Source organism: Rhinoderma darwinii, chromosome 3, assembly GCF_050947455.1.
Source record: "Rhinoderma darwinii isolate aRhiDar2 chromosome 3, aRhiDar2.hap1, whole genome shotgun sequence".
NCBI lineage: Eukaryota > Metazoa > Chordata > Amphibia > Anura > Rhinodermatidae > Rhinoderma > Rhinoderma darwinii.
Window position 1 is genome coordinate 419,168,237 of NC_134689.1, and position 24,375 is coordinate 419,192,611.

A 24,375-nucleotide genomic window follows, 5' to 3' on the forward strand; every position below is an offset into this window, starting at 1 on the left:
CAACCACACTATCTCCACAGTCCAAACACCAACCAACCAGCCACACTGCTATATCGACAGTCCATCCAACCAACCACACTGCTATCTCCACAGTCCAACCAACCAACCACACCGCTATCTCCACAGTCCATCCACCAACCGACCACACTGCTCTCTCCACGGTCCAATCACCAACCAACGACACTGCCGTATCCACAGTCCAACCAACCAACCACACTGCCATCTCCACAGTCCAACCACCAACCAACCAAACAACCAACCTCACTGCTACCTCCACAGTCCAACCACCAACCAACCTTTTTTCCTAAAATACAAAAGATAATGACCATCATCTACTGGGCTTATAGGGGTTCTGCTACAATCACACTTGTCTCCACAGTCCAAACCGCAATGCCATTTCCACAGTCTCATCATCAACCAACCACACTGCTATCTCCACAGTCCAGCCAACCAACAAAACCAACCACACTGCTATCTCCACAGTCCAACCACCAACCAACCAACCACACTGCTATGTCCACAATTCAACCAACCAACCAACAAACCAACCAACCACACTGCTATGTCCACAGTCCAACCGCCAACCAACCAACCACACTGCTATCTCCACAGTCCAACCACCAACCAACCAACCACACTGCTATGTCCACAGTCCAACCATAACTCAACCAAGCAACGATCCAAGCAACCAACCACACTGCTATGTCCACGGCCCAAACACACTACTAGCTCCACACTCCAACCACCAACCAACCACACTGCTATCTCCACGGTCCAACCACCAATCAACCAACCACACTGCTATGTCCACGGCCCAAACACACTACTAGCTCCACACTCCAACCACCAACCAACCACACTGCTATCTCCACGGTCCAACCACCAACCAAACAACCACACTGCTATCTCCACAGTGGAACCACCAACCAACCAGCAAACCACACTGCTATCTGCACACTCCAACCACACTATCTCCACGGTCCAACCACCAACCAACCAACCCCAATACAACCAACCAATAACACTGCTATGTCCACAGTTCAACCACCAACAAACCACACTGCTATCTCCGCAGTCCAACCACCATCCATCCAACCACACTGCTATCTCCACAGTCCAACCATCCAACTACACTGCTATGTCCACAGTCCAACCAACCAACCAACCAACCAACCAACCACACTGCTATGTCCAAAGTCCAACCACAAGCCAACCAACAAACCACAATGCTATGTCCACGGTCCAAGCACCAACCAACCAACCAACCACACTGCTATGTTCACAGTCCAACCACACTACTATCTCCACGGTCCAAACACCAACCAACCATACTGCTATCTCCACACTCCATCCAACCATCAACCACACTGCTATGTCCACAGTCCAACAAAAAAACCAACCACACTGCTATGTCCACAGTCCAACCACCAACCAACCAACCATACTGCTATGTCCACAGTCCAACCACCAACCAACCACACTGCTACCTCCACAGTCCCACAAGCAACCATCCACACTGCTATCTCCACAGTCTAACCACCCACACACCAACCACACTGCTATTTCCACAGTCCAACCAACCAACCACACTATCTCAACGGTCTATCCACCAACCAACCAATCACACTGCTATCTCCACAGTCCAACCACCAACCAACCAACCACACTGCTATGTCCACAGTCCAACCACAAACCAACCAACCAACCACACTGCTATCTCCACAGTCCAACCACCAACCAACCAAAGAACAACACTGCTATTTCCACAGTCCAATCACCAAACAACAACAACACTGCTATCTACACGGTCCAACCACCAACCAACCACACTGCTATCTCTACAGTCCAACCTCCAACCAACCAACCAACCACCCTGCTATCTCCACAGTCCAACCAGGAACCAACAACCCAACCAACCACACTGCTATATCCACAGTCCATCCACACTGCTATCTCCACAGTCCAACCACCAACCAACCAACCAACCAACCAACCAACCAACCAACCAACCAACCACACTGCTATCTCCACAGTCCAACCACCATCCAACCACACTGCCTTCTCCTCAGTCCAACCACCCACCAACCACACTGCTATCTCCATAGTCCAAGCAATTAACCTAACACACTGCTATATCCACAGTCCATCCACCAACCAACCAACCAACCACAATGCTATGTCCACAGTCCAACCACCAACCGCACGATCATCTCCACAGTCCAACCACCAACCAACCACACTGCTATGTCTACAGTCCAACCAAACAACCAACCACACTGCTATGTCCACAGTCCAACCACCAACCAAAAACACTGCTATCTCCATGGTCCATCCAGCAACCAACCACACTGCTATGTCCACGGTCCAACCAACCACACTGCTACCTCCACAGTCCAACCACCAACCAACCACATTGCTATCACCACAGTTCAACAACCAACCAACAAACTAACCACACGGCTATCTCCACAGTCCCACCAACAACCAACCACACTGCTATCTCCACGGTCCAACCACCAACCAAGCACAAAGCAACCAACCGCACTATCAGCTCCACAGTCTAACCGCCAACCAACAAACAACTACACTGCAATCTCCACAGTCCAACCACCAACCAACCACACTGCTATGTCTACAGTCCAACCAACCAACCACACCTCTATGTCCACAGTCCAACCACCAACCAAAAACACTGCTATCTCCACAGTCCAACCACAAACCAACCACCCAACCAAGCACACTGCTGTCTCCACAGTCCAAACAGCAACCAACTAACCACACTGCTATATCCACAGTCCAACCACCGACCAACCAAACACACTGCTATGTCCACAGTCCAACCACCAACCAACTAACTACACTGGTATGTCCACGTTCCAACCAACCACACTGCTATCTTCACAGTCCAGCGTCCAATCAACCAACCAAGCAACCAACCACACTGCTATCTCCACAGTCCAACCAACCAATCACACTGCTACCTCCACATTCCAACCAGCAACCAACCACAATGCTATCTCCACAGTCCAACCACCAACACAACAACCACACTGCTATCTCCACAATCCAACCACCAACCAACCAAACACACTGCTATGTCCACAGTCTAACCACAAACCAACCAACCAACCAACCAACATTACTGCTATCTCCACAGTCCAACCACCATCCAACCAGCCACACTGCTATCTCCACCATCCAACCCCCAACCAACCACGCTGCCTTCTCCACAATCCATCCACCAACCAACCTACCACAATGCAGTCCAACCAACCACACTACTATCTCCATAGTCCAACCAGCCACACTGCTATCTCCATAGTCCAACCAGCCACACTGCTATCTCCATAGTCCAACCAGCCACACTGCTATCTCCATAGTCCAACCAGCCACACTGCTATCTCCACAGTCCAACCAGCAACCAACCACACTGCTATGACCACAGTCCAACCACACTGCTATCTCCACAGTCCAACCAGCAACCAACCACACTGCAATCTCCACAGTCCAACCACCAACCAACCAACCAACCACCCGCACTATCATCTCCACTGTCTAAGCGCCAAACAACGAACCAACCACACTGCAATCTCCACAGTCCAACCACCAACCAACCACACCGCTATGTCTACAGTCCAACCAACCAACCAACCACACTGCTATGTCCACAGTCCAACCACCAACCGAAAACACTGCTATCTCCACGGTCCATCCACCAACCAACCAACCAACCACACTGATATGTCCACAGTCCAACCAGCAACCAACCACACTGCTATCTCCACAGTCCAACCACCAACCAACCTTCCGCACTATCAGCTCCACAGTCTAACCGCCAACCAACAAACCAACCACACTGCAATCTCCACAGTCCAACCACCAACCAACCACACTGCTATGTCTACAGTCCAACCAACCAACCAACCAACCACACCTCTATGTCCACAGTCCAACCACCAACCAAAAACACTGCTATCTCCACGGTCCATCCAACAACCAACCAACCAACCAACCACACTGCTATCTCCACAGTCCAACCACAAACCAACCAACCAACCAACCAAGCACACTGCTGTCTCCACAGTCCAACCAGCAACCAACTAACCACACTGCTATCTCCACAGTCCAACCGCAATGCCATTTCCACAGTCCAACCACCGACCAACCAAACACACTGCTATGTCCACAGTCCAAACACCAACCAACTAACTACACTGGTATGTCCACGTTCCAACCAACCACACTGCTATCTTCACAGTCCAGCGTCCAATCAACCAACCAAGCAACCAACCACACTGCTATCTCCACAGTCCAACCACCAACCAACCACATTGCTATGTCCACAGTCCAACCAACCACACTGCTATGTCCACAGTCCAACCGCCAACCAACCACACTGCTATCTATACAGTCCAACCACCAACCTACCAACCAACCAACCAACCAACCACACTGCTATCTCCACAGTCCAACCACCAATCAACCAACTAACCACACTGCTATCTCCACAGTCCAAGCACCAATCAACAAACCAACCAACTACACTACTATCTCCACGGTCCAACCACGAGCCAAGCACAAATCAACCAACCACACTGCTATGTCCACAGTCCAACCAACAAAACAACCACACTGCTATGTCCACAGTCCAAGCACCAACTAACCACACTGCTATCTATACAGTCCAACCACCAACCAACCAAACACACTGCTATCTCCATGGTCCAACCACCAACCAACCACATTGCTATGTCTACAGTCCAACCACCAACCAACCACATTGCTATGTCCACAGTCCAACCAACCACACTGCTATGTCCACAGTCCAACCGCCAACCAACCACACTGCTATCTATACAGTCCAACCACCAACCTACCAACCAACCAACCAACCACACTGCTATCTCCACAGTCCAACCACCAATCAACCAACTAACCACACTGCTATCTCCACAGTCCAAGCACCAATCAACCAACCAACCACACTACTATCTCCACGGTCCAACCACCAGCCAAGCACAAATCAACCAACCACACTGCTATGTCCACAGTCCAACCAACAAAACAACCACACTGCTATGTCCACAGTCCAAGCACCAACTAACCACACTGCTATCTATACAGTCCAACCACCAACCAACCAAACACTCTGCTATCTCCATGGTCCAACCACCAACCAACCACATTGCTATATCTACAGTCCAACCACCAACCAACCACACTGCTATGGCCACAGTACAACAACCATCAACCAACCACACTGCTATCTCCACAGACCAACCACAAACGAACCAGCCAACCACACTGCTATGTCCACAGTCCAACCTCCAACCAACCAACCACCAACCAACAACACTGCTATGTCCACAGTCCAACCAGCAACAAACTAACCACACTGCTATCTCCACAGTCCAACCGCAATGCCATTTCCACAGTCCAACCACCAACTAACCACACTGCTATCTCCACAGTCCAACCAACCACACTGCTATGTCTACAGGCCAACCACCAACCAACCACACTGCTATGTCCACGGTCCAACCACCAACCAAACTGCTATGTCCACAGTCAAACCACCAACCAACCACACTACTATGTCCACAGTCCAACCACCAACCAACCAACCACACGGCTATGTCCTTGGTCCAACCACCAATCTGCTAACTCCACGGTCCAACCACCAACCAACCAAACACACTGCTATCTCCACGTTCCAACCACCAACCAACCTTTCTTCCTAAAAAAGCAAAAGATAATGACAGTCATCTACTGGGCTTATAGGGGTTCTGCTGCAATCACACTTCTCTCCACAATCCAACCGCAATGCCATTTCCACAGTCTAACCCCCAACCAACCACACTGCTATCTCCACAGTCCAACCACGAACCAACCACACTGCTATGTCTGCAGTCCAACCACCAACAAACCACACTGCTATGTCCACAGTCCAATCACCAATCAACCAACTAACCAACCACACTGCTACCTCCACAGTCCAACCACACTGCTATCTCCACAGTCCAAACACCAACCACACTGCTATCTCCACAGTTAACCACTAAACAACCACATTGCTATGTCCACAGTCCAACCAACCACACTGCTATGTCCACAGTCCAACCACCAACCAACCACACTGCTATCTATACAGTCCAACCAACAACCTACCAACCAACCAACCAACCACACTGCTATCTCCACAGTCCAAACACCAATCAACCAACTAACCACACTGCTATCTCCACAGTCCAAGCACCAATCAACCAACCAACTACACTACTATCTCCACGGTCCAACCACCAGCCAAGCACAAATCAACCAACCACACTGCTATGTCCAAAGTCCAACCAACAAAACAACCACACTGCTATGTCCACAGTCCAAGCACCAACTAACCACACTGCTATCTATACAGTCCAACCACCAACCAACCAAACACATTGCTATCTCCATGGTCCAACCACCAACCAACCACATTGCTATGTCTACAGTCCAACCAACCACACTGCTATGGCCACAGTACAACAACCAACCACACTGCTATGGCCACAGTACAACAACCAACCAACCAACCAACCAACCAACCAAACTGCTCTCTCCACAGTCCAACCATCAACCAACCACACTGCTATCTCCACAGACCAACCACAAACGAACCAGCCAACTACACTGCTATGTCCACAGTCCAACCTCCAACCAACCAACCACACTGCTATGTCCACAGTCCAACCACCAACCAACAACACTGCTATGTCCACAGTCCAACCACCAATCGACAACACTGCTATCTCCACAGTCCAACCAGCAACAAACTAACCACACTGCTATCTCCACAGTCCAACCGCAATGCCATTTCCACAGTCCAACCACCAACTAACCACACTGCTATCTCCACAGTCCAACCAACCACACTGCTATGTCCACAGGCCAACCACCAACCAACCACACTGCTATGTCCACGGTCCAACCACCAACCAAACTGCTATGTCCACAGTCAAACCACCAACCAACCACACTACTATGTCCACAGTCCAACCACCAAACAACCACACAGCTATGTCCACAGTCCAACCACCAATCTGCTAACTCCACGGTCCAACCACCAACCAAACACACTGCTATCTCCACGTTCCAACCACCAACCAACCTTTCTTCCTAAAAAAGCAAAAGATAATGACAGTCATCTACTGGGCTTATAGGGGTTCTGCTGCAATCACACTTCTCTCCACAATCCAACCGCAATGCCATTTCCACAGTCTAACCCCCAACCAACCACACTGCTATCTCCACAGTCCAACCACGAACCAACCACACTGCTATGTCTACAGTCCAACCACCAACAAACCACACTGCTATGTCCACAGTCCAATCACCAATCAACCAACTAACCAACCACACTGCTACCTCCACAGTCCAACCACACTGCTATCTCCACAGTCCAAACACCAACCACACTGCTATCTCCACAGTTAACCACTGAACAACCAACAACACTGCTATCTCCACAGTCCAACCACCGACAAACCAACCACACTGCTATTTCCACAGTCCTTCTTTCCTGAAAGCACAACATGATATAAAAGGTGTACACGCTCGGAGACGTACCTCTGTATCATTTTTGGAAGCACAATCCTGGTCATCTGGAATGTAAAAATATAAGTATTAAGGGGGTGACTCACAGCTCCTTTCTGTCTGTACCCCCTGTACCCCCTGCACGAGGAGGAGCAGATTTATAGCTCTCTTCTATATATATATATATATATATATATATATATATATATATATCACTCTGTAGTAGGAGTAGACTCGTAGCTCTCCTATATGTATCACCCTGCATGAGGAGGAGTAGACTCATAACTCTCTTCTATATGTATCACCCTGCAGGAGGAGGAGTAGACTCATAGCTCTCTTCTATATATATATATATATCACCCTGCAGGAGGAGGAGTAGACTCATAGCTCTCTTCTATATGTATCACCCTGCAGGAGGAGGAGTAGACTCATAGCTCTCTTCTATATATATATATATCACCCTGCAGGAGGAGGAGTCGTCTCATAGCTCTCTTATATATGTATCACCCTGCAGGAGGAGGAGTAGACTCATAGCTCTCTTCTATATATATCACCCTGCAGGAGGAGGAGTAGTCTCATAGCTCTCTTCTATATGTATCACCCTGCAGGAGGAGGAGTAGTCTCATAGCTCTCTTCTATATATATAATCCTGCAGGAGGAGGAGTAGTCTTATAGCTCTCTTCTGTATGTATCACCCTGCAGGAGGAGTAGTAGACTCATAGCGCTCTTCTATATATATGTATCACCCTGCAGGAGGAATAGACTCATAGCTCTCTTCTATATATATCACCCTGCAGGAGGAGGAGTAGTCTCATAGCTCTCTTCTATATATATCACCCTGCAGGAGGAGGAGTAGACTCATAGCTCTCTTCTATATATATCACCCTGCAGGAGGAGGAGTAGTCTCATAGCTCTCTTCTATATATATCACCCTGCAGGAGGAGGAGTAGACTCATAGCTCTCTTCTATATGTATCACCCTGCAGGAGGAGGAGTAGACTCACAGCTCTCTTCTATATGTATATCACCCTGCAGGAGGAAGAGTAGACTCATAGCTCTCTACTATATATATATCACCCTGCAGGAGGAGGAGTAGTCTCATAGCTCTCTTCTATATATATCCCCCTGTAGGAGGAGGAGTAGACTCATAGCTCTCTTCTATATATATCACCCTGCAGGAGGAGGAGTAGTCTCATAGCTCTCTTCTATATATATATATCCCCCTGCAGGAGGAGGAGTAGACTCATAGCTCTCTTCTATATGTATCACCCTGCAGGAGGAGGAGTAGACTCATAGCTCTCTTCTATATATATCCCCCTGTAGGAGGAGGAGTAGACTCATAGCTCTCTTCTATATATATCACCCTGCAGGAGGAGGAGTAGTCTCATAGCTCTCTTCTATATATATATATCCCCCTGCAGGAGGAGGAGTAGTCTCATAGCTCTCTCTATATGTATCACCCTGCAGGAGGAGGAGTAGACTCATAGCTCTCTTCTATATATGTATCACCCTGCAGGAGGAGGAGTAGACTCATAGCTCTCTTCTATATGTATCACCCTGCAGGAGGAGGAGTAGACTCATAGCTCTCTTCTATATGTATCACCCTGCAGGAGGAGGAGTAGACTCATAACTCTCTTCTATATGTATCACCCTGCAGGAGGAGGAGTAGTCTCATAGCTCTCTTCTATATGTATCACCCTGCAGGAGGAGGAGTAGACTCATAGCTCTCTTTTGTATGTATCACCCTGCAGGAGGAGGGCCAGATCTACAGGTGACTTGCCTAGTAACATGGACAGGGATGATACTTACTTGGACTGCTGACATCATGTTACAGTTCATGATGGATGTTGCATTCTGTTGAAAACAAAATATACAAAAAAAGTATTTCAGTTTCCTAAACATCCAAATAGAAGATCAGGATAAATTAGACTACACCGATTATTACAGAACTTAACACCCTTATACCTCCAGCAATTTATCCCTATGTGAGTGACAACCCCGGATCGGCACAGGGGTCAATGTACCATAGAGACTGCCCATGTAGCTGCTATGGGTTAATGGAGCGGTCCACTAGGCCCTATAACCCTATGGGTGGGGGGGGGGGGATCTTGCACAGCGCATTCCTTCTCCATAGATCTGCAACATTCGTGGGCCAGGGGGTGAACTAGATAACGGGGTAATACACAGAATCATATGGTGAAAGGAACCTGCACATATTACAATGGGGACCCATCTTTTAGCTATGGGGTCTCCTCTTCTTCAACGGGTGAATATATAAGGAGAAGGAGTTGAGTTGGATGGGATGTGGTAAGGAAGTTTAAAAAAGTTGGGAGGATTGTTGGATGTGAGAGCAGGAATAGGTAGGGTTCGAAAAAAATATGAAGAAGTCCTGTATTAGGGAACACCATAGAAAGGGAGAAGTAAAGGAGAAGTCCTGGAGGAGGGAGTGTCAAGAGATGGCTTCTTAGGTTGCAGAACTTGAAATGTAGTGCAGTGCCGAATGTACTAAGGAATTCCAGAGTAGCAGAGCAGGATTAAGTCGCATTTTAATTTGGCCATTTTAGAGTATTAGAGTGTTGGGCGTTGGCCAAACACTTCAATTTCGATAGGACCACTCGATCATCTAATGTGTATGGGAGCCTCCCGAATCTTCCCCGACAGATGATGTTAAGGGAAAAAATAAATCGAACATGTTGATTTTTAACGCCCCATCCTTTTGTTCTTAGGGTAGATAAGTCGTCGTTAAAGTTGTGTGCCGGCGGTTTATTGCCCTTTCACCATTAAAAACACAGGAACACTTGGGCGAACCAAGTGTGCATGTGTATGGGGAGTTCATTAGTAATACAGTAGCCAAACGAGCTTTCGGCCAACAGTTATTGATAGTGTATGGCCAACTTTAGGGAAATCTCATAGGAGGTAGGAAGCAGTGGAGAAGTTTTGTAGGATTAGGAATAGGTCGGTTTCTAGGTAGACGTCAAAGTCAAGTGTCGGATGTTAGGGAATACCGTAGAAGGGGAGAGGATAGGGAGAAGTCCTGGAGAGGAGAGTGTGATGAGGTGCGTTTTTAGGTTGACTTTGAAGGCTTGTAGTAGTAGGGAATCAAAGTAAATATTGAAATACCCTAAAGAAAGGGAAGCGGGTGAAGAATAGTGTGAACAGGAGATATGAGGAGAGGAGGAGATCATGTGCAAAGTGGAAGTTACATTGGACTGGTATCTTGAGATTACAAAAAAGATTAACAGAGAATTGATTCGATGTGGGAAAAGAGGTAAAGCAACGGAACAGAGATAGGACAGGTGAAGGAGTCAAGTCAAGTTGAAAGGAGAATTGAGGGGTTTGTTAGTTGACTACAGAAGGTGGTGTTGCAGGAGATAATGAGGGCCTGGTCAGCAGTGAATCTACAGCTACACATCCATTCATTAATTAATTATATGTCTGCAATATCCTATACACTTGACCAATGGTAGTCAACCTGTTGCTTACAGAGCATTCTGGGAGTTGTAGTCTTGCCACAGATTGGAGACCACTGAGCTTGACCTTTTGAAGTCTTGTGTAGGAAAATGGTGCTACATCTCATATCTACTTTTATCCATCTCACATCAGACTCACCTTGCTGATATCAGGCACACCAAGAAACAGGACTGGTAACTCATTGTATGTCATCCCAACATTATTCACTGCAACGAAAGATCCAAAAATTTACTTCCTGCCACGTAGCAAGAAGAAAGAGCAATAAACGGAGAGGTCACATATATGGATAAGGAAGGAAATGTGATAAAACAAAAAGGTGAGAGAGCATTGGCCTACAGAGGAGAGATGGGGGCCCCAAAGATCAAACTGGGCCCCAGATTATGGTGCTAGGTTTTGCCACCCAGGACTAAAGGGTCTTGTGTTTGTTTCCCCCTCCTCATCCTTTCCATGAATCTTGGACCAATCCTCCCACCTGTGCCAATGTAGTTTATCCGAGGAGAGGAGTTCTGAGCAGGTTCTCCCTCCCACTACCAAAGGGGATGGGACCATCCAGGGCTGGGTCTTCTCCCTCCGAGGGCCCCACAGCTGTAACACGGTCTGCCTCTATATACTCCCTTGCTTTATCTGCCATCTCAGCACAAGGAGGCCCCACGCTTATCCATTGTAGGCCGATGTATCCATCCTGCTTTGCCAAGGTTGTGGGACCAAAGACGAGGCAGAGTCATATGTAGATTGCCAAAGATAGAGAGAATGAGACAGAGAGATGTTCTTCAGGCTTGTGGGTAATATACAGAGTGAGTGAGAAGTCCGGGACACGTCCTCCTTCAGTTCTAAAGACGTATTCAAGATGTTGATAGGGTAGTATAACATATTGTACATCATCGGTAGAACCCATGGTGTGATACATAATGATAATAATGAAAACTTCCCAACCTCGTGCACATCTTTCGTGCACCTAACCCCCCCCCCCCCCCACACACACACACACACACACACACACACACTCATGGATTATTAGGACGAAGGCGCAGAGCACCCTTTGGCTCGGTCACCTTGCTCAGCTTCAATCCAAAGGAGACTCTTCATTTTAGTGATTGCAGAGCCAGCTCCTAGTGTGACAGAGTTATACTGTGCCCCCCACCCCAACTACCTCACCCTATAGAGGTTGTTTACTCAAACCTAGGGGGCTCTGGTGCTGATGCCAGGCCTGGCTTGATGTTCTCATCATCCGAGGCCTCCACAGGTAAATTTATCTTCTGAGATGTCTCTTTGCAGAGTTTATAATTTTTATATAAAATTGGGAATTTGGTATGACTAGATATTAATGGTGTACATTTTGGGATTTAATACCATTGAACGGGATTAAGCGAAGGGAAGTCATTCATTCTAATGCAAGGGACCTAAAACGACTCATGAGTAATCAATTATGATGGCAGCCATTGTCATCAATTAAAAACAGTCTATCCTGGTCATATCCATGCAGCAATTATGGCTACATGCCCTCAAACTAAGATCCCATACAAAAATGTGTAGACAATCCCTTTGGTTCCTGACTTTTGATTCACAGTGTATTTATCAGCCAACAGTTTAGGTTTCTGGCCACAATATGGGTCCCCGGCCTGATAAGATCCAAACACTACATCTGAAAATGTACTACCAAGGATGCCAATGTCCAGGTCCTTCAACTCCTTCTCAACCTTGGGATAAATTTCAGGTCCTCCCGTAAAATCCAACTGGATAACTTTGGTTTTCCGTCTGGTCTGTTTTTCTGTGGAAGTAACAAACTTGTAAGTGCCGAGGACATTTTCTGAATTCTCAGAAAAATTCTGCTTCTTAGCCTCCCACCCTACAGAGTCCAAGTAAAACATTAATGCTACAGGGTCTGGAGACCTCATTAACCCCATTCCTATCTACAAACTGTTTCGGCTTGAATGTAGATCTTAAAATTCTACCTGCATCTGGTGACTTCATTTACCCAGGCAACATCAAGAGATCTCATTCATGATGCTACTATCTAGTTTCTGTATCTAGATACTTTACTCAACTTGCCTAACTTTATCTGGATCCTTCATTTGTCCTGCTGGCATAGGAGACCTAATTCAACCTGTGGATAAGTGAGGTGTCCAGATAGAGAATGGGTGGAGGAGGCATTTGGAGTACTTCTTCAACCGGTCTCTAGCTAGAAACCTTCAATTATTCTATCAGTACTTGAATAAGATGAATGATGAGGGAGGTCCCCAGATACAGAGAAGTTGAAGGAGGACTCATTCATCTTGCCAGTAACTAGAGTCCTTCCTCAACATGCCTTTATCTGTAGATCTTGTTTATCTGATTGGTATCTAGACAGGATCAAGAAGGACTCTAGATACAGACAGGATGAATGAGGTCTCCAGATATTAAAAGGTTGAAAGAAGTCTCCACATTTTGGCTGGCTGCCAGTATTTAGAGTTCTCGTTCAACCTTTCTGTATCTGGAGACCTTCTTTACCCGGTCTAGATACTGATAAGATAAACAAGATCTCCAGATCAAGACAGGAAAAAGGATAACTCTGTATCTGGAATAATTCTTCAATCTGGAGGCCTTCATTTATATTGTCTGTACCTACATAAGCTAAATTAAGTCTTCAGATAAAGACAGGATGAATGTTTAGGTACTGACAGCACAATAGAGGTCTCTCGATTGAGACCAGTTGAAGAAGGATTAGAAACTGTCAGCATGAATGAGGACTCTATATACAGAATGTTCTTTCAAGTGGTCTATATCTGGGGACCACCATATTTCTGTCTAGACACTGATAAGATAAACAAGATCTCCAGCTAAAGATGGAGAGGAAAGACTCTAGATAATGGTAGGATTAACAAGTCCTGCCTCAAACTCTCTGTATCTGGAGACCTCATTCATCCGGTCTGTATCTGTAGACTTCATTCATCTTGTTAGTATTTGGAGACCTCCTTGATCCTGTCTAGATACAGACGAGAAAAACTAGATCTGCAGATAAATACGGTGATAAACAAGATCTTAAGATAAAGATGGTTAGGAGGGACTCTGGATACTGGTAAAATGAATGAATCTTGCCTCATCCTCTCTGTATCTGGAGACTTAGGTCAATGAGGTCTTGGGTAAAGGAGGTCTCCAGATACAAACAGGTTGAATGAAGACTCTGTATCTGAAGTCCACATATTGGATGACAGTATTTAGTCTTCTTTCCGACTTTTAATATCTGTAGACCTCATTCATCCGGTCTGTATCTGGAGTCCTCCTTGATCCTGTCCAGATACTGATAAGATAAACAAGATCTTTAGATAAAGACAGTGAGGAAGGACTCTAGATACTGGCAGGATGAATGAGTCTCCCTGTATCTGTAGACTTCATTCATCTTGTTAGGCTCTATTCACACGACAGGGTCCTAGTGTTGGACGAAAAAAAACGTCCGTTTTGGTCCGTTTTTCTCGGCCGTTTTGCATCCGTTCCGTTTCGGTTCTAGGCCGCGTTTCCTTTTTTAACAGGCGATTTTGACCCGTTTTGCATCCGTTTTTTTCCCTGTCCGTTTTAAAAATGGATGAATTTAATTTGCTAATTTTTTGCCACACTTCCCTCTGTAGATAATGCCACACACTGCCCTCTGTAGATACTGCCACAGCCCCCCTTGTAGGTAGTGCCACACAGCCCCCTGTAGGTAATGCCACACAGCCCCCTGTAGGTAGATCTACACAGGAGCCTTTTACATAGCCATACAGGAGCCACTCCCCATAGATGGCACCCCCTACCTTTCTGTAGATAGCACCACCGTTCCAGGAGAAGTCCCTGACTTCACTGTCCATAGACTTCTCCTGGAGCGGAATCCCCAATCCCTGGCCACAGCGTTGCCGAAGCTGTGGCCGGGGATTTGGAATTCCGCTCCTGCAGACAGCAAAAAAATACCCTCCTCCTCTTCCTCACATGCACTTCAGACTGTGTGGAGGAGAGCGAGCGACGGAAGACACGGCCGTCACTCGGAACACATTCCAGTGATGGCCGTGTATTACCCGACCCCATAGACTTCTATGGCAGCCGGGTTGCCAGGAGAAAGTCTGAAAATAGGGCATGTGAGTAGCCCCCTTTGGGGTGTATTGTTCCTACTGCCGCCGTGTGAATAGGGCCTTAGTAAGTGGAGAGTTCCTTTATCATGTCTAGATATGGACAAGAAAAACAAGACAATGAGATAAACCAGATCTACAGATAAAGACGGTAAAAATGAACTCCAGATACTGGCAGGATGAATGTGGACTCCAGAATCCTTGCACAACCTGTCTGTGTTTCGAGACCTCATGCACCCTTTCCAATTTAGAGACCTCATTTATCCCATCAGTATCAATAATAAATCACATTTGAGGTATAATATCTCAATTGGTAGATTTAAGACATTAGTCATCTTGTGTACATCGAGAAGGTCACATTATCTTCATGTTCAGAGAATTGTCTCTTACCTATCCCCTCTGCAACATTTTTTAACTTCTCCAGAGTCCTACTGATGAGGACAATATCGAAACCCCTTTTGGCCAACTATGGAGAAGACACAGATTTATGAGAAGGTACAAGTGAAAGATACGGAGACTGACAGACTGGTGCTCACTGACCTCCTCAGCATAGGCCTTCCCGATTCCGTCCGTTGCTCCCGTTACCACTGTTGGGGGGGATTTGAAAAATCAGAAAATATTAGTAAAAAAAATGTGAGTGGGGCCTTGGACCTTAAATAAAAAAAGAGAAAAGGATCGAAGAGCTTGGGTCGTGGTTGGACACCAAATTGGTTGAGCTTTCATCCAATCTGATTGCAACTAGGGTTTGGAAAGGAATTCATACCCATTTAGGGAAAATTCGATCATGGTCAATAATCTTCCCAATTATTGAGGGAAATATCTCTAGTATACCCTAAAGATATTTAGGGTGCATCAATCTCAGTCCCTTCATTTTATCTGGTTCATGGTTATCTACATGATTTTTTTTCAAACCTGCTATGGTTCCCGCTCTAGTAGCTTGCCATACCCCGAAAGCAATAGGTCAACCACCATTGGTTTCGATTGTGGTGGACGAGATGTTGGGTTGGGGAAAGGAGATCTAAAACTTCATAGAATAAAATTCAATGTTATCAAAAGATATGATATCATCAGTGGTGCACTGACGGGGTCAGACAGAATTGTATTTATTATGGGGTCTATTTTTTGGGGGGCTCTTAACTAAGGTCCTTTATTATTTGTGTTTTGTGAGGTGTCTACTTGGTGGTCTGGTGTCTGGTCTGAGGTCCTTTATTATTTGTGTTTGGCTAGGTGTCTATTTTGTGGTCTGTATTTATTTTAAGGCTTGGTCTGGGATCCGGATTTATTTAGGGGTTTTGACTGAGGTTTAAGTTTATTTGTGGGTCTATGGTTTGTATTCATTTACGATCTGGTCTGAGGTCTGTATTTGTTTGGGGGTCTGGTCTGACCTCATTATGGGGTCTGATCTGGGTTTTGTGACCTCTCCTGCCCCCAACATTTTCTACTTGTAGCTGAGCGGGTTTGGTTCCATGGTTTGTTTTTTTACAATGAGACTCCCCTTGATTTCAATCCTGAATGGGCCCTAGGGAGCAGCACCTTACAGCAGAGGGACAGCCAGTCAGCAGAACCTGCAGAGAAAAACGGCACGCCAACATGGACCACGGTACAGAGAGGGAGGCTGACCAGAGTGAGTACGGCCAGCTTCAGCAACTCTCTACGTATTATATAAGAGGAGGGCGGACCGTGGCTGCCGGTGAGTTACCTAGAACGGGGCTGGGAAAATGCCCATTAACAATGTGACGACAGGTCGGTAAATGGTTTTGTTTGTAAAACGGGACATTGTACTAAATCGTTGCCGTAGTAAATGGAATTATTAATTAACCTTAACTGTGGACTTTACCCATCAGCGTGTAGATGTAGCGGCATCAACAGAAGGTGCGGAGAGGATAAGAGTACATGATATATAGGGCAGAGGTAATACAATCAAGACGAGTTGTGTGGATCCAGTGTGACCCGTAGCAACCGTTTACATAACTGTATACACAAGGTCTATAAAAAGTATCCCCCTATTGTAGAAGTATTCACCCCCGTGAACTTTTTGTTTTGTGTATGTTTTGTAGCATAACAAGGATACGACGACGCCGTCATATCTCTAGTATTTAATGATTAACCATAAAAACTACTGAATGCATAAATATTCACACCCTCGTGAAGTCAGTATTTAGACAAACTCAGAACCGGACAAAAGTTTATAGATACCCCCCTTGCCCGCTCCAAGACATTGTGTTTCTTTAAGCCATTCCTGTGTATGCTTGGTTTCAGGTTGCAGTTCTCTTGCAGCCTGCAGCAGGTTTTCATCCAGGATTTCTATGTATTCTGCTGCATTTATTTGACCTTCTACTTTCATATGCCTTATAGAAGCTGCAGTAGTGAAGTCTCCCCAAAATAAGGACCCAGTGCCTTCCAGAAGTACTCTAATCATGTGGCAAAAAGTAAGGATATCCCAAAAATATTACTCTTCCGGGTACCCCCCCCCCCCCAGTCACTTACCTGCCCAGCCTCCGTACTTTTTAAGGTCCGTCCTCCACAACCGGGAGACAAAATGAATTCTGAATCCTTTTAGGACTTTCCATAACAGTTTGAGGACCAGTAAGAATAGGGCCAGGTGACCCAGGAAGTTGAGCCACTGAGGCAGGAGAAACTCCATTTGCTCCGTCATGTAGTTCCTAGATGAATGTCACCAGGGTTTAACCAAACTTCAACCTGTCCCACCTCCGGCTGACAGACCAAAGTCAGAAGCACTCTACATATATCCTGCCTGAATGGCACGGAGACGGACAGGGACTGGAGTATGTGCAAGAGGTGGAGTTAGCAGCGTCTCAATGTACAGTAAAAAAAAAAAAAAAACACTGGTTAGAGTTCAACGTCCTTCCCTGGTTGAACGGTCAACATCTTGCCCTCATCTTGTGCGAGATAGATCCACCTGCAGAACTATACAATAACACATTGAGATATCACCAAGTGTGAGTCGGCTCTGCTATACCCTTAAAGATATCCCATAAGCCATAGTCAACCCATGTCATAAACGTTCGATGGGTGAAGGTCTAGACTCCAAGAACATGTAGGCAATAACTAGCAAATGACCAGCTCCTGCTCCTCATAAGTGACCTCACAGCTTCTGGAAGGCCAAATGTAAGGTTTAGATTTCCACCAGGTTTTCGGGAACTAAGCCAAGAGTTCCCCAGAAAACAGGAATAGCCGTCACCTCTAAAGTAAGAATGAGGTAATCATAAGGGTTCCCCAGAAAAATTTGTCAGGTTCCGACTAGCCTACAGACTCCTCGAAACGGACAATGTCTTCTCTAGGGGATCTCCATCCAATCCTGTTAAAATGACAGGTGGACCAACCAGGATCGGGCTTCGTATCAGAATAGGACAACCCTGGTACGGGCTAAACATTACCTACATTTCTTTCTGCCTCTTTTTTTTTATGCAAGGTCAGAAAATTCAATTGACTCATTAGGACTTCTGAATCGGAGCCAAAAATAGATAACGCATAAAAGGTCACCTGTGCAGAAGTCTGGGCACCCTTCCATGTCACCCACATGCCTGTGCAGAAGTCTGGGCACCCTTCCATGTCACCCACGTGCCTGTGCAGAAGCTTGGGCACCCTTCCATGTCACCCACGTGCCTGTGCAGAAGCTTGGGCACCCTTCCATGTCACCCACGTGCGTGTCCAGAAGTCTGGGCACCCTTTCATGTCACCCACGTGCCTGTCCAGAAGTCTGGACACCCTTCCATGTCACCCACGTGCCTCTGCAGAAGTATGGGCACCCTTCCATGTCACCCACGTGCCTGTGCAGAAGTCTGGGCACCCTTCCATGTCACCCCTATGCCTGTGCAGAAGTCTGGGCACCCTTCCATGTCACCCACGTGCCTGTGCAGAAGTCTGGGCACCCTTCCATGTCACCCACGTGCCTGTGCAGAAGTCTGGGCACCCTTCCATGTCACCCACGTGCCTGTGCAGCAGTCTGGGCACCCTTCCATGTCACCCACGTGCCTGTGCAGAAGTCTGGGCACCCTTCCATGTCACCCCTATGCCTGTGCAGAAGTCTGGGCACCCTTCCATGTCACCCACGTGCCTGTGCAGAAGTCTGGGCACCCTTCCATGTCACCCACGTGCCTGTGCAGCAGTCTGGGCACCCTTCCATGTCACCCACGTGCCTGTGCAGCAGTCTGGGCACCCTTCCATGTCACCCACGTGCCTGTGCAGCAGTCTGGGCACCCTTCCATGTCACCCACGTGCCTGTGCAGAAGTCTGGGCACCCTTCCATGTCACCCACGTGCCTGTGCAGAAGTCTGGGCACCCTTCCATGTCACCCACGTGCCTGTGCAGAAGTCTGGGCACCCTTCCATGTCACCCACGTGCCTCTGCAGAAGCCTGGGCACCCTTCCATGTCACCCACGTGCCTCTGCAGAAGGCTGGGCACCCTTCCATGTCACCCACGTGCCTGTGCAGAAGTCTGGGCACCCTTCCATGTCACCCACGTGCCTGTGCAGAAGTCTGGGCACCCTTCCATGTCACCCACGTGCCTGTGCAGAAGTCTGGGCACCCTTCCATGTCACCCACGTGCCTGTGCAGAAGTCTGGGCACCCTTCCATGTCACCCACGTGCCTGTGCAGAAGTCTGGGCACCCTTCCATGTCACCCACGTGCCTGTGCAGAAGTCTGGGCACCCTTCCATGTCACCCACGTGCCTGTGCAGAAGTCTGGGCACCCTTCCATGTCACCCACGTGCCTCTGCAGAAGGCTGGGCACCCTTCCATGTCACCCACGTGCCTCTGCAGAAGGCTGGGCACCCTTCCATGTCACCCACGTGCCTGTGCAGAAGTCTGGGCACCCTTCCATGTCACCCACGTGCCTGTGCAGAAGTCTGGGCACCCTTCCATGTCACCCACGTGCCTGTGCAGAAGTCTGGGCACCCTTCCATGTCACCCACGTGCCTGTGCAGAAGTCTGGGCACCCTTCCATGTCACCCACGTGCCTGTGCAGAAGTCTGGGCACCCTTCCATGTCACCCACGTGCCTGTGCAGAAGTCTGGGCCCCCTTCCTTGTCACCCACGTGCCTGTGCAGAAGTCTGGGCACCCTTCCATGTCACCCACGTGCCTGTGCAGAAGTCTGGGCACCCTTCCAGCTGACTTCCTGGAATCTATAATTTTTTGAGGTCAGCCAGCTCTATTTTGTTGTTTAGCTTTGATCTGAACCAAGATAACCCAGAAGATACCATCAGTCTAATGTGGTGCCCAGTGGTAAGATGGCATTACAAAAACTGGAGAACACCTTTGGCCCCAGGGTACATAAAGAACGGAATATTCCCCATAGTTGAGGGAGCTGGAGCATTATTCATCCTGAGCTTCCTAATACATGAATAGAATGCCAGAAATATAGTGAAGACTGACACGTAGTCAAATAAACACAGGGTATAATGTCACAATACAGATTGATATGTTGGTGTCCTGTCATGGCGGTCAGTAGCGGTAGTAAATACGAGACGTCAGCAGGCGGCGCTACTAGCAGAGATAACTTTATTTAAGATCAATAACATATAACCAATTTCATCTTTTTTTTTTTCTTTTTCAAATCCAATCTTTATACAATTTGCTACATAAAATACTTTTTCCTTTCCGCCTTCTTATAATCATCTCTCGATTTTACAAAAATAGCAAATTCAGTTCCTCAGCCGATTGTCTCACTCTAAATGTGGGGGCGAATTCTGGAGAGACCCAAGTTCACACACATTGGGGGGATACGATATATGATCATAAATAATTATAGATCTCATTTTCTGAAGTTTTATAATTATTTTTTTGGTTTCGCCACGGCCGTAATATAAACCTCCTCACTATGAGGTACCTCGAATCCAGACTGAAGCAGCAGCAGCCGACACCCCTCAACTTGGGACAGTCAGCAATCATGGAGGACTCCTTTTACTCACTGAGGTTTCACAAATAAAGTTTGTTGAAGTGTGGAGAAGAGTAGAATGTAGTGTAGAACCTGGAGCAGAGTAGAGTAAAGTGTGGAGCAAAGTAGTGTGGAGCAGAGTAGAGTAAAGTGTGGAGCAGAGTAAAGTAAAGTGTGGAGCAGAGTAAAGTGTGGAGCAGAGTAAAGTAAAGTGTGGAGCAGAGTAAAGTAAAGTGTGGAGCAGAGTGGAGCGTGAGGAGCAGAGTAAAAGTAAAGTGTGGAGCAGAGTAAAGTGTGGAGCAGAGTAGAGTAAAGTGTGGAGCAGAGTAGAGTAAAAGTCTGGAGCAGAGTAGAGTAAAGTCTGGAGCAGAGTAGAGTAAAGTCTGGAGCAGAGTAGAGTGTGGAGCAGAGTAAAGTGTGGAGCAGAGTAGAGTAAAGTGTGGAGCAGAGTAAAGTGTGGAGCAGAGTAGAGTAAAAGTCTGGAGCAGAGTAGAGTAAAGTCTGGAGCAGAGTAGAGTGTGGAGCAGAGTAAAGTGTGGAGCAGAGTAGAGTAAAGTGTGGAGCAGAGTAAAGTGTGGAGCAGAGTAGAGTAAAGTGTGGAGCAGAGTAGAGTAAAGTGTGGAGCAGAGTAGAGTGTGGAGCAGAGTAAAGTGTGGAGCAGAGTAAAGTGTGGAGCAGAGTAAAGTGTGGAGCAGAGTAGAGTAAAGTGTGGAGCAGAGTAGAGTAAAGTGTGGAGCAGAGTAGAGTAAAGTGTGGAGCAGAGTAGAGTAAAGTGTGGAGCAGAGTAGAGTAAAGTGTGGAGCAGAGTAAAGTGTGGAGCAGAGTAAAGTGTGGAGCAGAGTAAAGTGTGGAGCAGAGTAGAGTAAAGTGTGGAGTAGAGCGTAGAGAGAGTATATATGTACATATGTCAGTCCAGAGCTCTCTTCAATAAACTTTATTTATACCCCAGTGAACACAATTTTTGATCCTGCTTGTTACAGGACGGTTGTTGCTCTTGCACCATCTACAGGATCTGTTGGGAAAGTGTGGTTATACTCTTACCTTCCCCATAAATCACTGCACCTGGTGCACTGCGGGTGGACGGGGGATACATTATATATTCCACCAGAAAAGGAAAGTTAGTGTTGTGTGAAGTGCCGGGAGGTGAACATCACAGCTGCAGTTGAAGAATCGCCAAAACAAATAACGTCCTTTTATACTCCAGTTAAATCCAGAGCTGCGTTCATAGTTCTGCTGACAGACACTACACTGACTGTTCCAGGCTCAGCTGTCGTAATGTAGTACTGCTGCATAGCTATTGTCTACACCTCCGGCAATGCACTACGGGGAGAGGGGGGGGGGGGGGTTTAGTCTGTTTAAACCTTGTTACATGTTACACCTTGCTGAATTGCATTGTGGGAGATGTAACCTTTTGAAAATAGGAGGACGAGACTAGGATCAAACGCAACATCTGCGGGATATTCTGTACAGACACGAAAACAGCACTAGCAATTTTAGGCTCAGATCCCGCACTGCTGCATTGCGTTGTGGGAGTTGCAGTGTTATATACATAGGGCTTCGGGACTTCGAGCAAACGCTACATCTTCAATAATGCACTGCAGCGCCGGATATTCTGTATGGACACTAAACCAGTAGGGACATCTGAGCTCCTGCAGCTTGGGAGCTAACATTGTGAATGCAGCTCTGGATGTGACTAGAGCGTAAGACGTGACAACTTTGTAAAGCAGCAGGGAAGGATGACTTTGGATTATTGGTTTCGATCTGATAAAGTGCTTTTTATATAGAAACGGATCTTCTCATTATAAAACAAGTCACAAAATAAACCCGACCGCAACGAGGCCAAGACGACCCGCGAGGGTCAGGGTACGGGGAGGGTATTATAAGTGGGGGTATATAACACACTCTTACCGTCTAGCGTGCTACTCTTTGCTTGCGCCATCTAAAAAAAAAAAGTTTCGGAACAGCCGTCCCTGCGCAACCAGTAAACCGTACACACATAAAAAAACATGGGCCTACAGACCCATGTGATACCTGCCCCCACCACAGGGGGCGCCGAGCCCGATCCACACCTCTCCGCCCCGAATACACATATTTATATATACTGTCACTCAGCCTCAAGGGGTGGAGCCTCCCAATAAATTAAAATGCATGTAAAAGCAACAAGGTGGAGTAATAATTGCTCGAGGGGGGGGGGGTCTTAAAGGGGAACGTGTTGGAAAGTTGTGGGGGGGGGGGGTATCCAGTGTGTGGGGGAGGGTGGGGATTCTCTTCTATCCCCCGTCGTCACATGTCGTTCACCAGTTCATTATACAGCTGCGGTTCAGAGTCATGAAGTAGACCTGACTGCTCCCGCCGGAACGCACGGAGGCGAAGAACACCTGAAAGAGAGGTGGGGGAGGGGAGAAAAATAATTACCGTCAGGAGGACGAAAGACCAAATCTGAAAGCAATCAAGGAACACGCCGCCCCCGTTACCTTATCGTTACGTTCGCACAGGAACTTTAGTCGCTGAGCCCTCTTGTGCATGAAGACCCCGTCAAGGTGGCCGGTCTCCACTGAACGGATCTCAATGGCTTTCTCTCCCCACCCCATGATCTGGTTGGAGCAGATGTACGCTGGAGGAGAAGCGGAAAAAGTCACGATCCCCTAGATGCAGGTGAAGGTGGGTATCTAACTGGTTTCTCTTAGATATGTCCAGATGCAGGTAGGTATCTAACTCCTCTCCCTTAGATATGGGTTTCTGACTGGTCTCTCAGATACGTCCAGATGCAGGTGAGTATCTGCCTGCTCTCCCTTTATATACATCTAGCCGCAAATGGGTATCTAACCAGTCTCTTGGATACGTCCAGACGCAGAAGGGTATCCAACTGCTTTCCCTTTACATACGTTGAAACGCAGATAGGTAACTAACTTCTTTCCTTAGATACATCCAGACAGATAGGTATCTAACTACTTTTCCTTAGATACATCCAGACATAGATAGGTATCTAACTGCTTTTCCTTAGATACATCCATACATAGATCGGTATCTAACTGCTTTTCCTTAGATACATCCATACATAGATCGGTATCTAACTGCTTTTCCTTAGATACATCCAGACATAGATGGGTATCTAACTGCTCTGTCTGGACATATCTAAGGAAAAGCAGTTAGATACCTATCTGCAATTTAACATAAGGGAAAGCAGTTCGATACCCACCTGTGTCTGGACGTATCCAAGAGACTGGTTAGATACCTACCCGCTTCTGGATGTATCTTAAGCGAGAGGCGTTAGATACCCATTAGCAGCTAGACGTATATAAAAGGGAGAGCAGGCAGATACCTTCCTATCTTAGATATATCAAAATGCAGGTATGTAG

At 47.0% G+C, this 24,375-nt stretch overlaps 2 protein-coding genes across 8 annotated transcripts in view; both read right to left on the reverse strand.

The window, feature by feature from the left end:
- The window catches only part of LOC142748440 (very-long-chain 3-oxoacyl-CoA reductase-B-like), a 53,717-nt gene extending 35,902 nt beyond the window's left edge, over nt 1-17,815 (reverse strand). Inside the window, exons 1-7 of the mRNA XM_075855539.1 lie at nt 17,606-17,815; nt 15,659-15,705; nt 15,509-15,584; nt 12,700-12,810; nt 11,181-11,248; nt 9,381-9,425; nt 7,606-7,640 (exon numbers count right to left, since the gene is read on the reverse strand). Coding sequence (XP_075711654.1) covers nt 7,606-7,640; nt 9,381-9,425; nt 11,181-11,248; nt 12,700-12,810; nt 15,509-15,584; nt 15,659-15,705; nt 17,606-17,774 — 551 coding nt within the window. The 5' untranslated portion in view covers nt 17,775-17,815. The remainder of the gene's footprint in view (nt 1-7,605; nt 7,641-9,380; nt 9,426-11,180; nt 11,249-12,699; nt 12,811-15,508; nt 15,585-15,658; nt 15,706-17,605) is intronic.
- A 2,808-nt stretch (nt 17,816-20,623) lies between these two features.
- The window catches only part of MINK1 (misshapen like kinase 1), a 90,006-nt gene continuing 86,254 nt past the window's right edge, over nt 20,624-24,375 (reverse strand). For all 7 annotated transcript variants that reach the window (XM_075859270.1, XM_075859273.1, XM_075859271.1 and 4 more), the window contains 2 exons: nt 23,491-23,630; nt 20,624-23,394 (listed from right to left, as the gene is read on the reverse strand). In XM_075859270.1, coding sequence (XP_075715385.1) covers nt 23,311-23,394; nt 23,491-23,630 — 224 coding nt within the window. In that variant the 3' untranslated portion in view covers nt 20,624-23,310. The remainder of the gene's footprint in view (nt 23,395-23,490; nt 23,631-24,375) is intronic.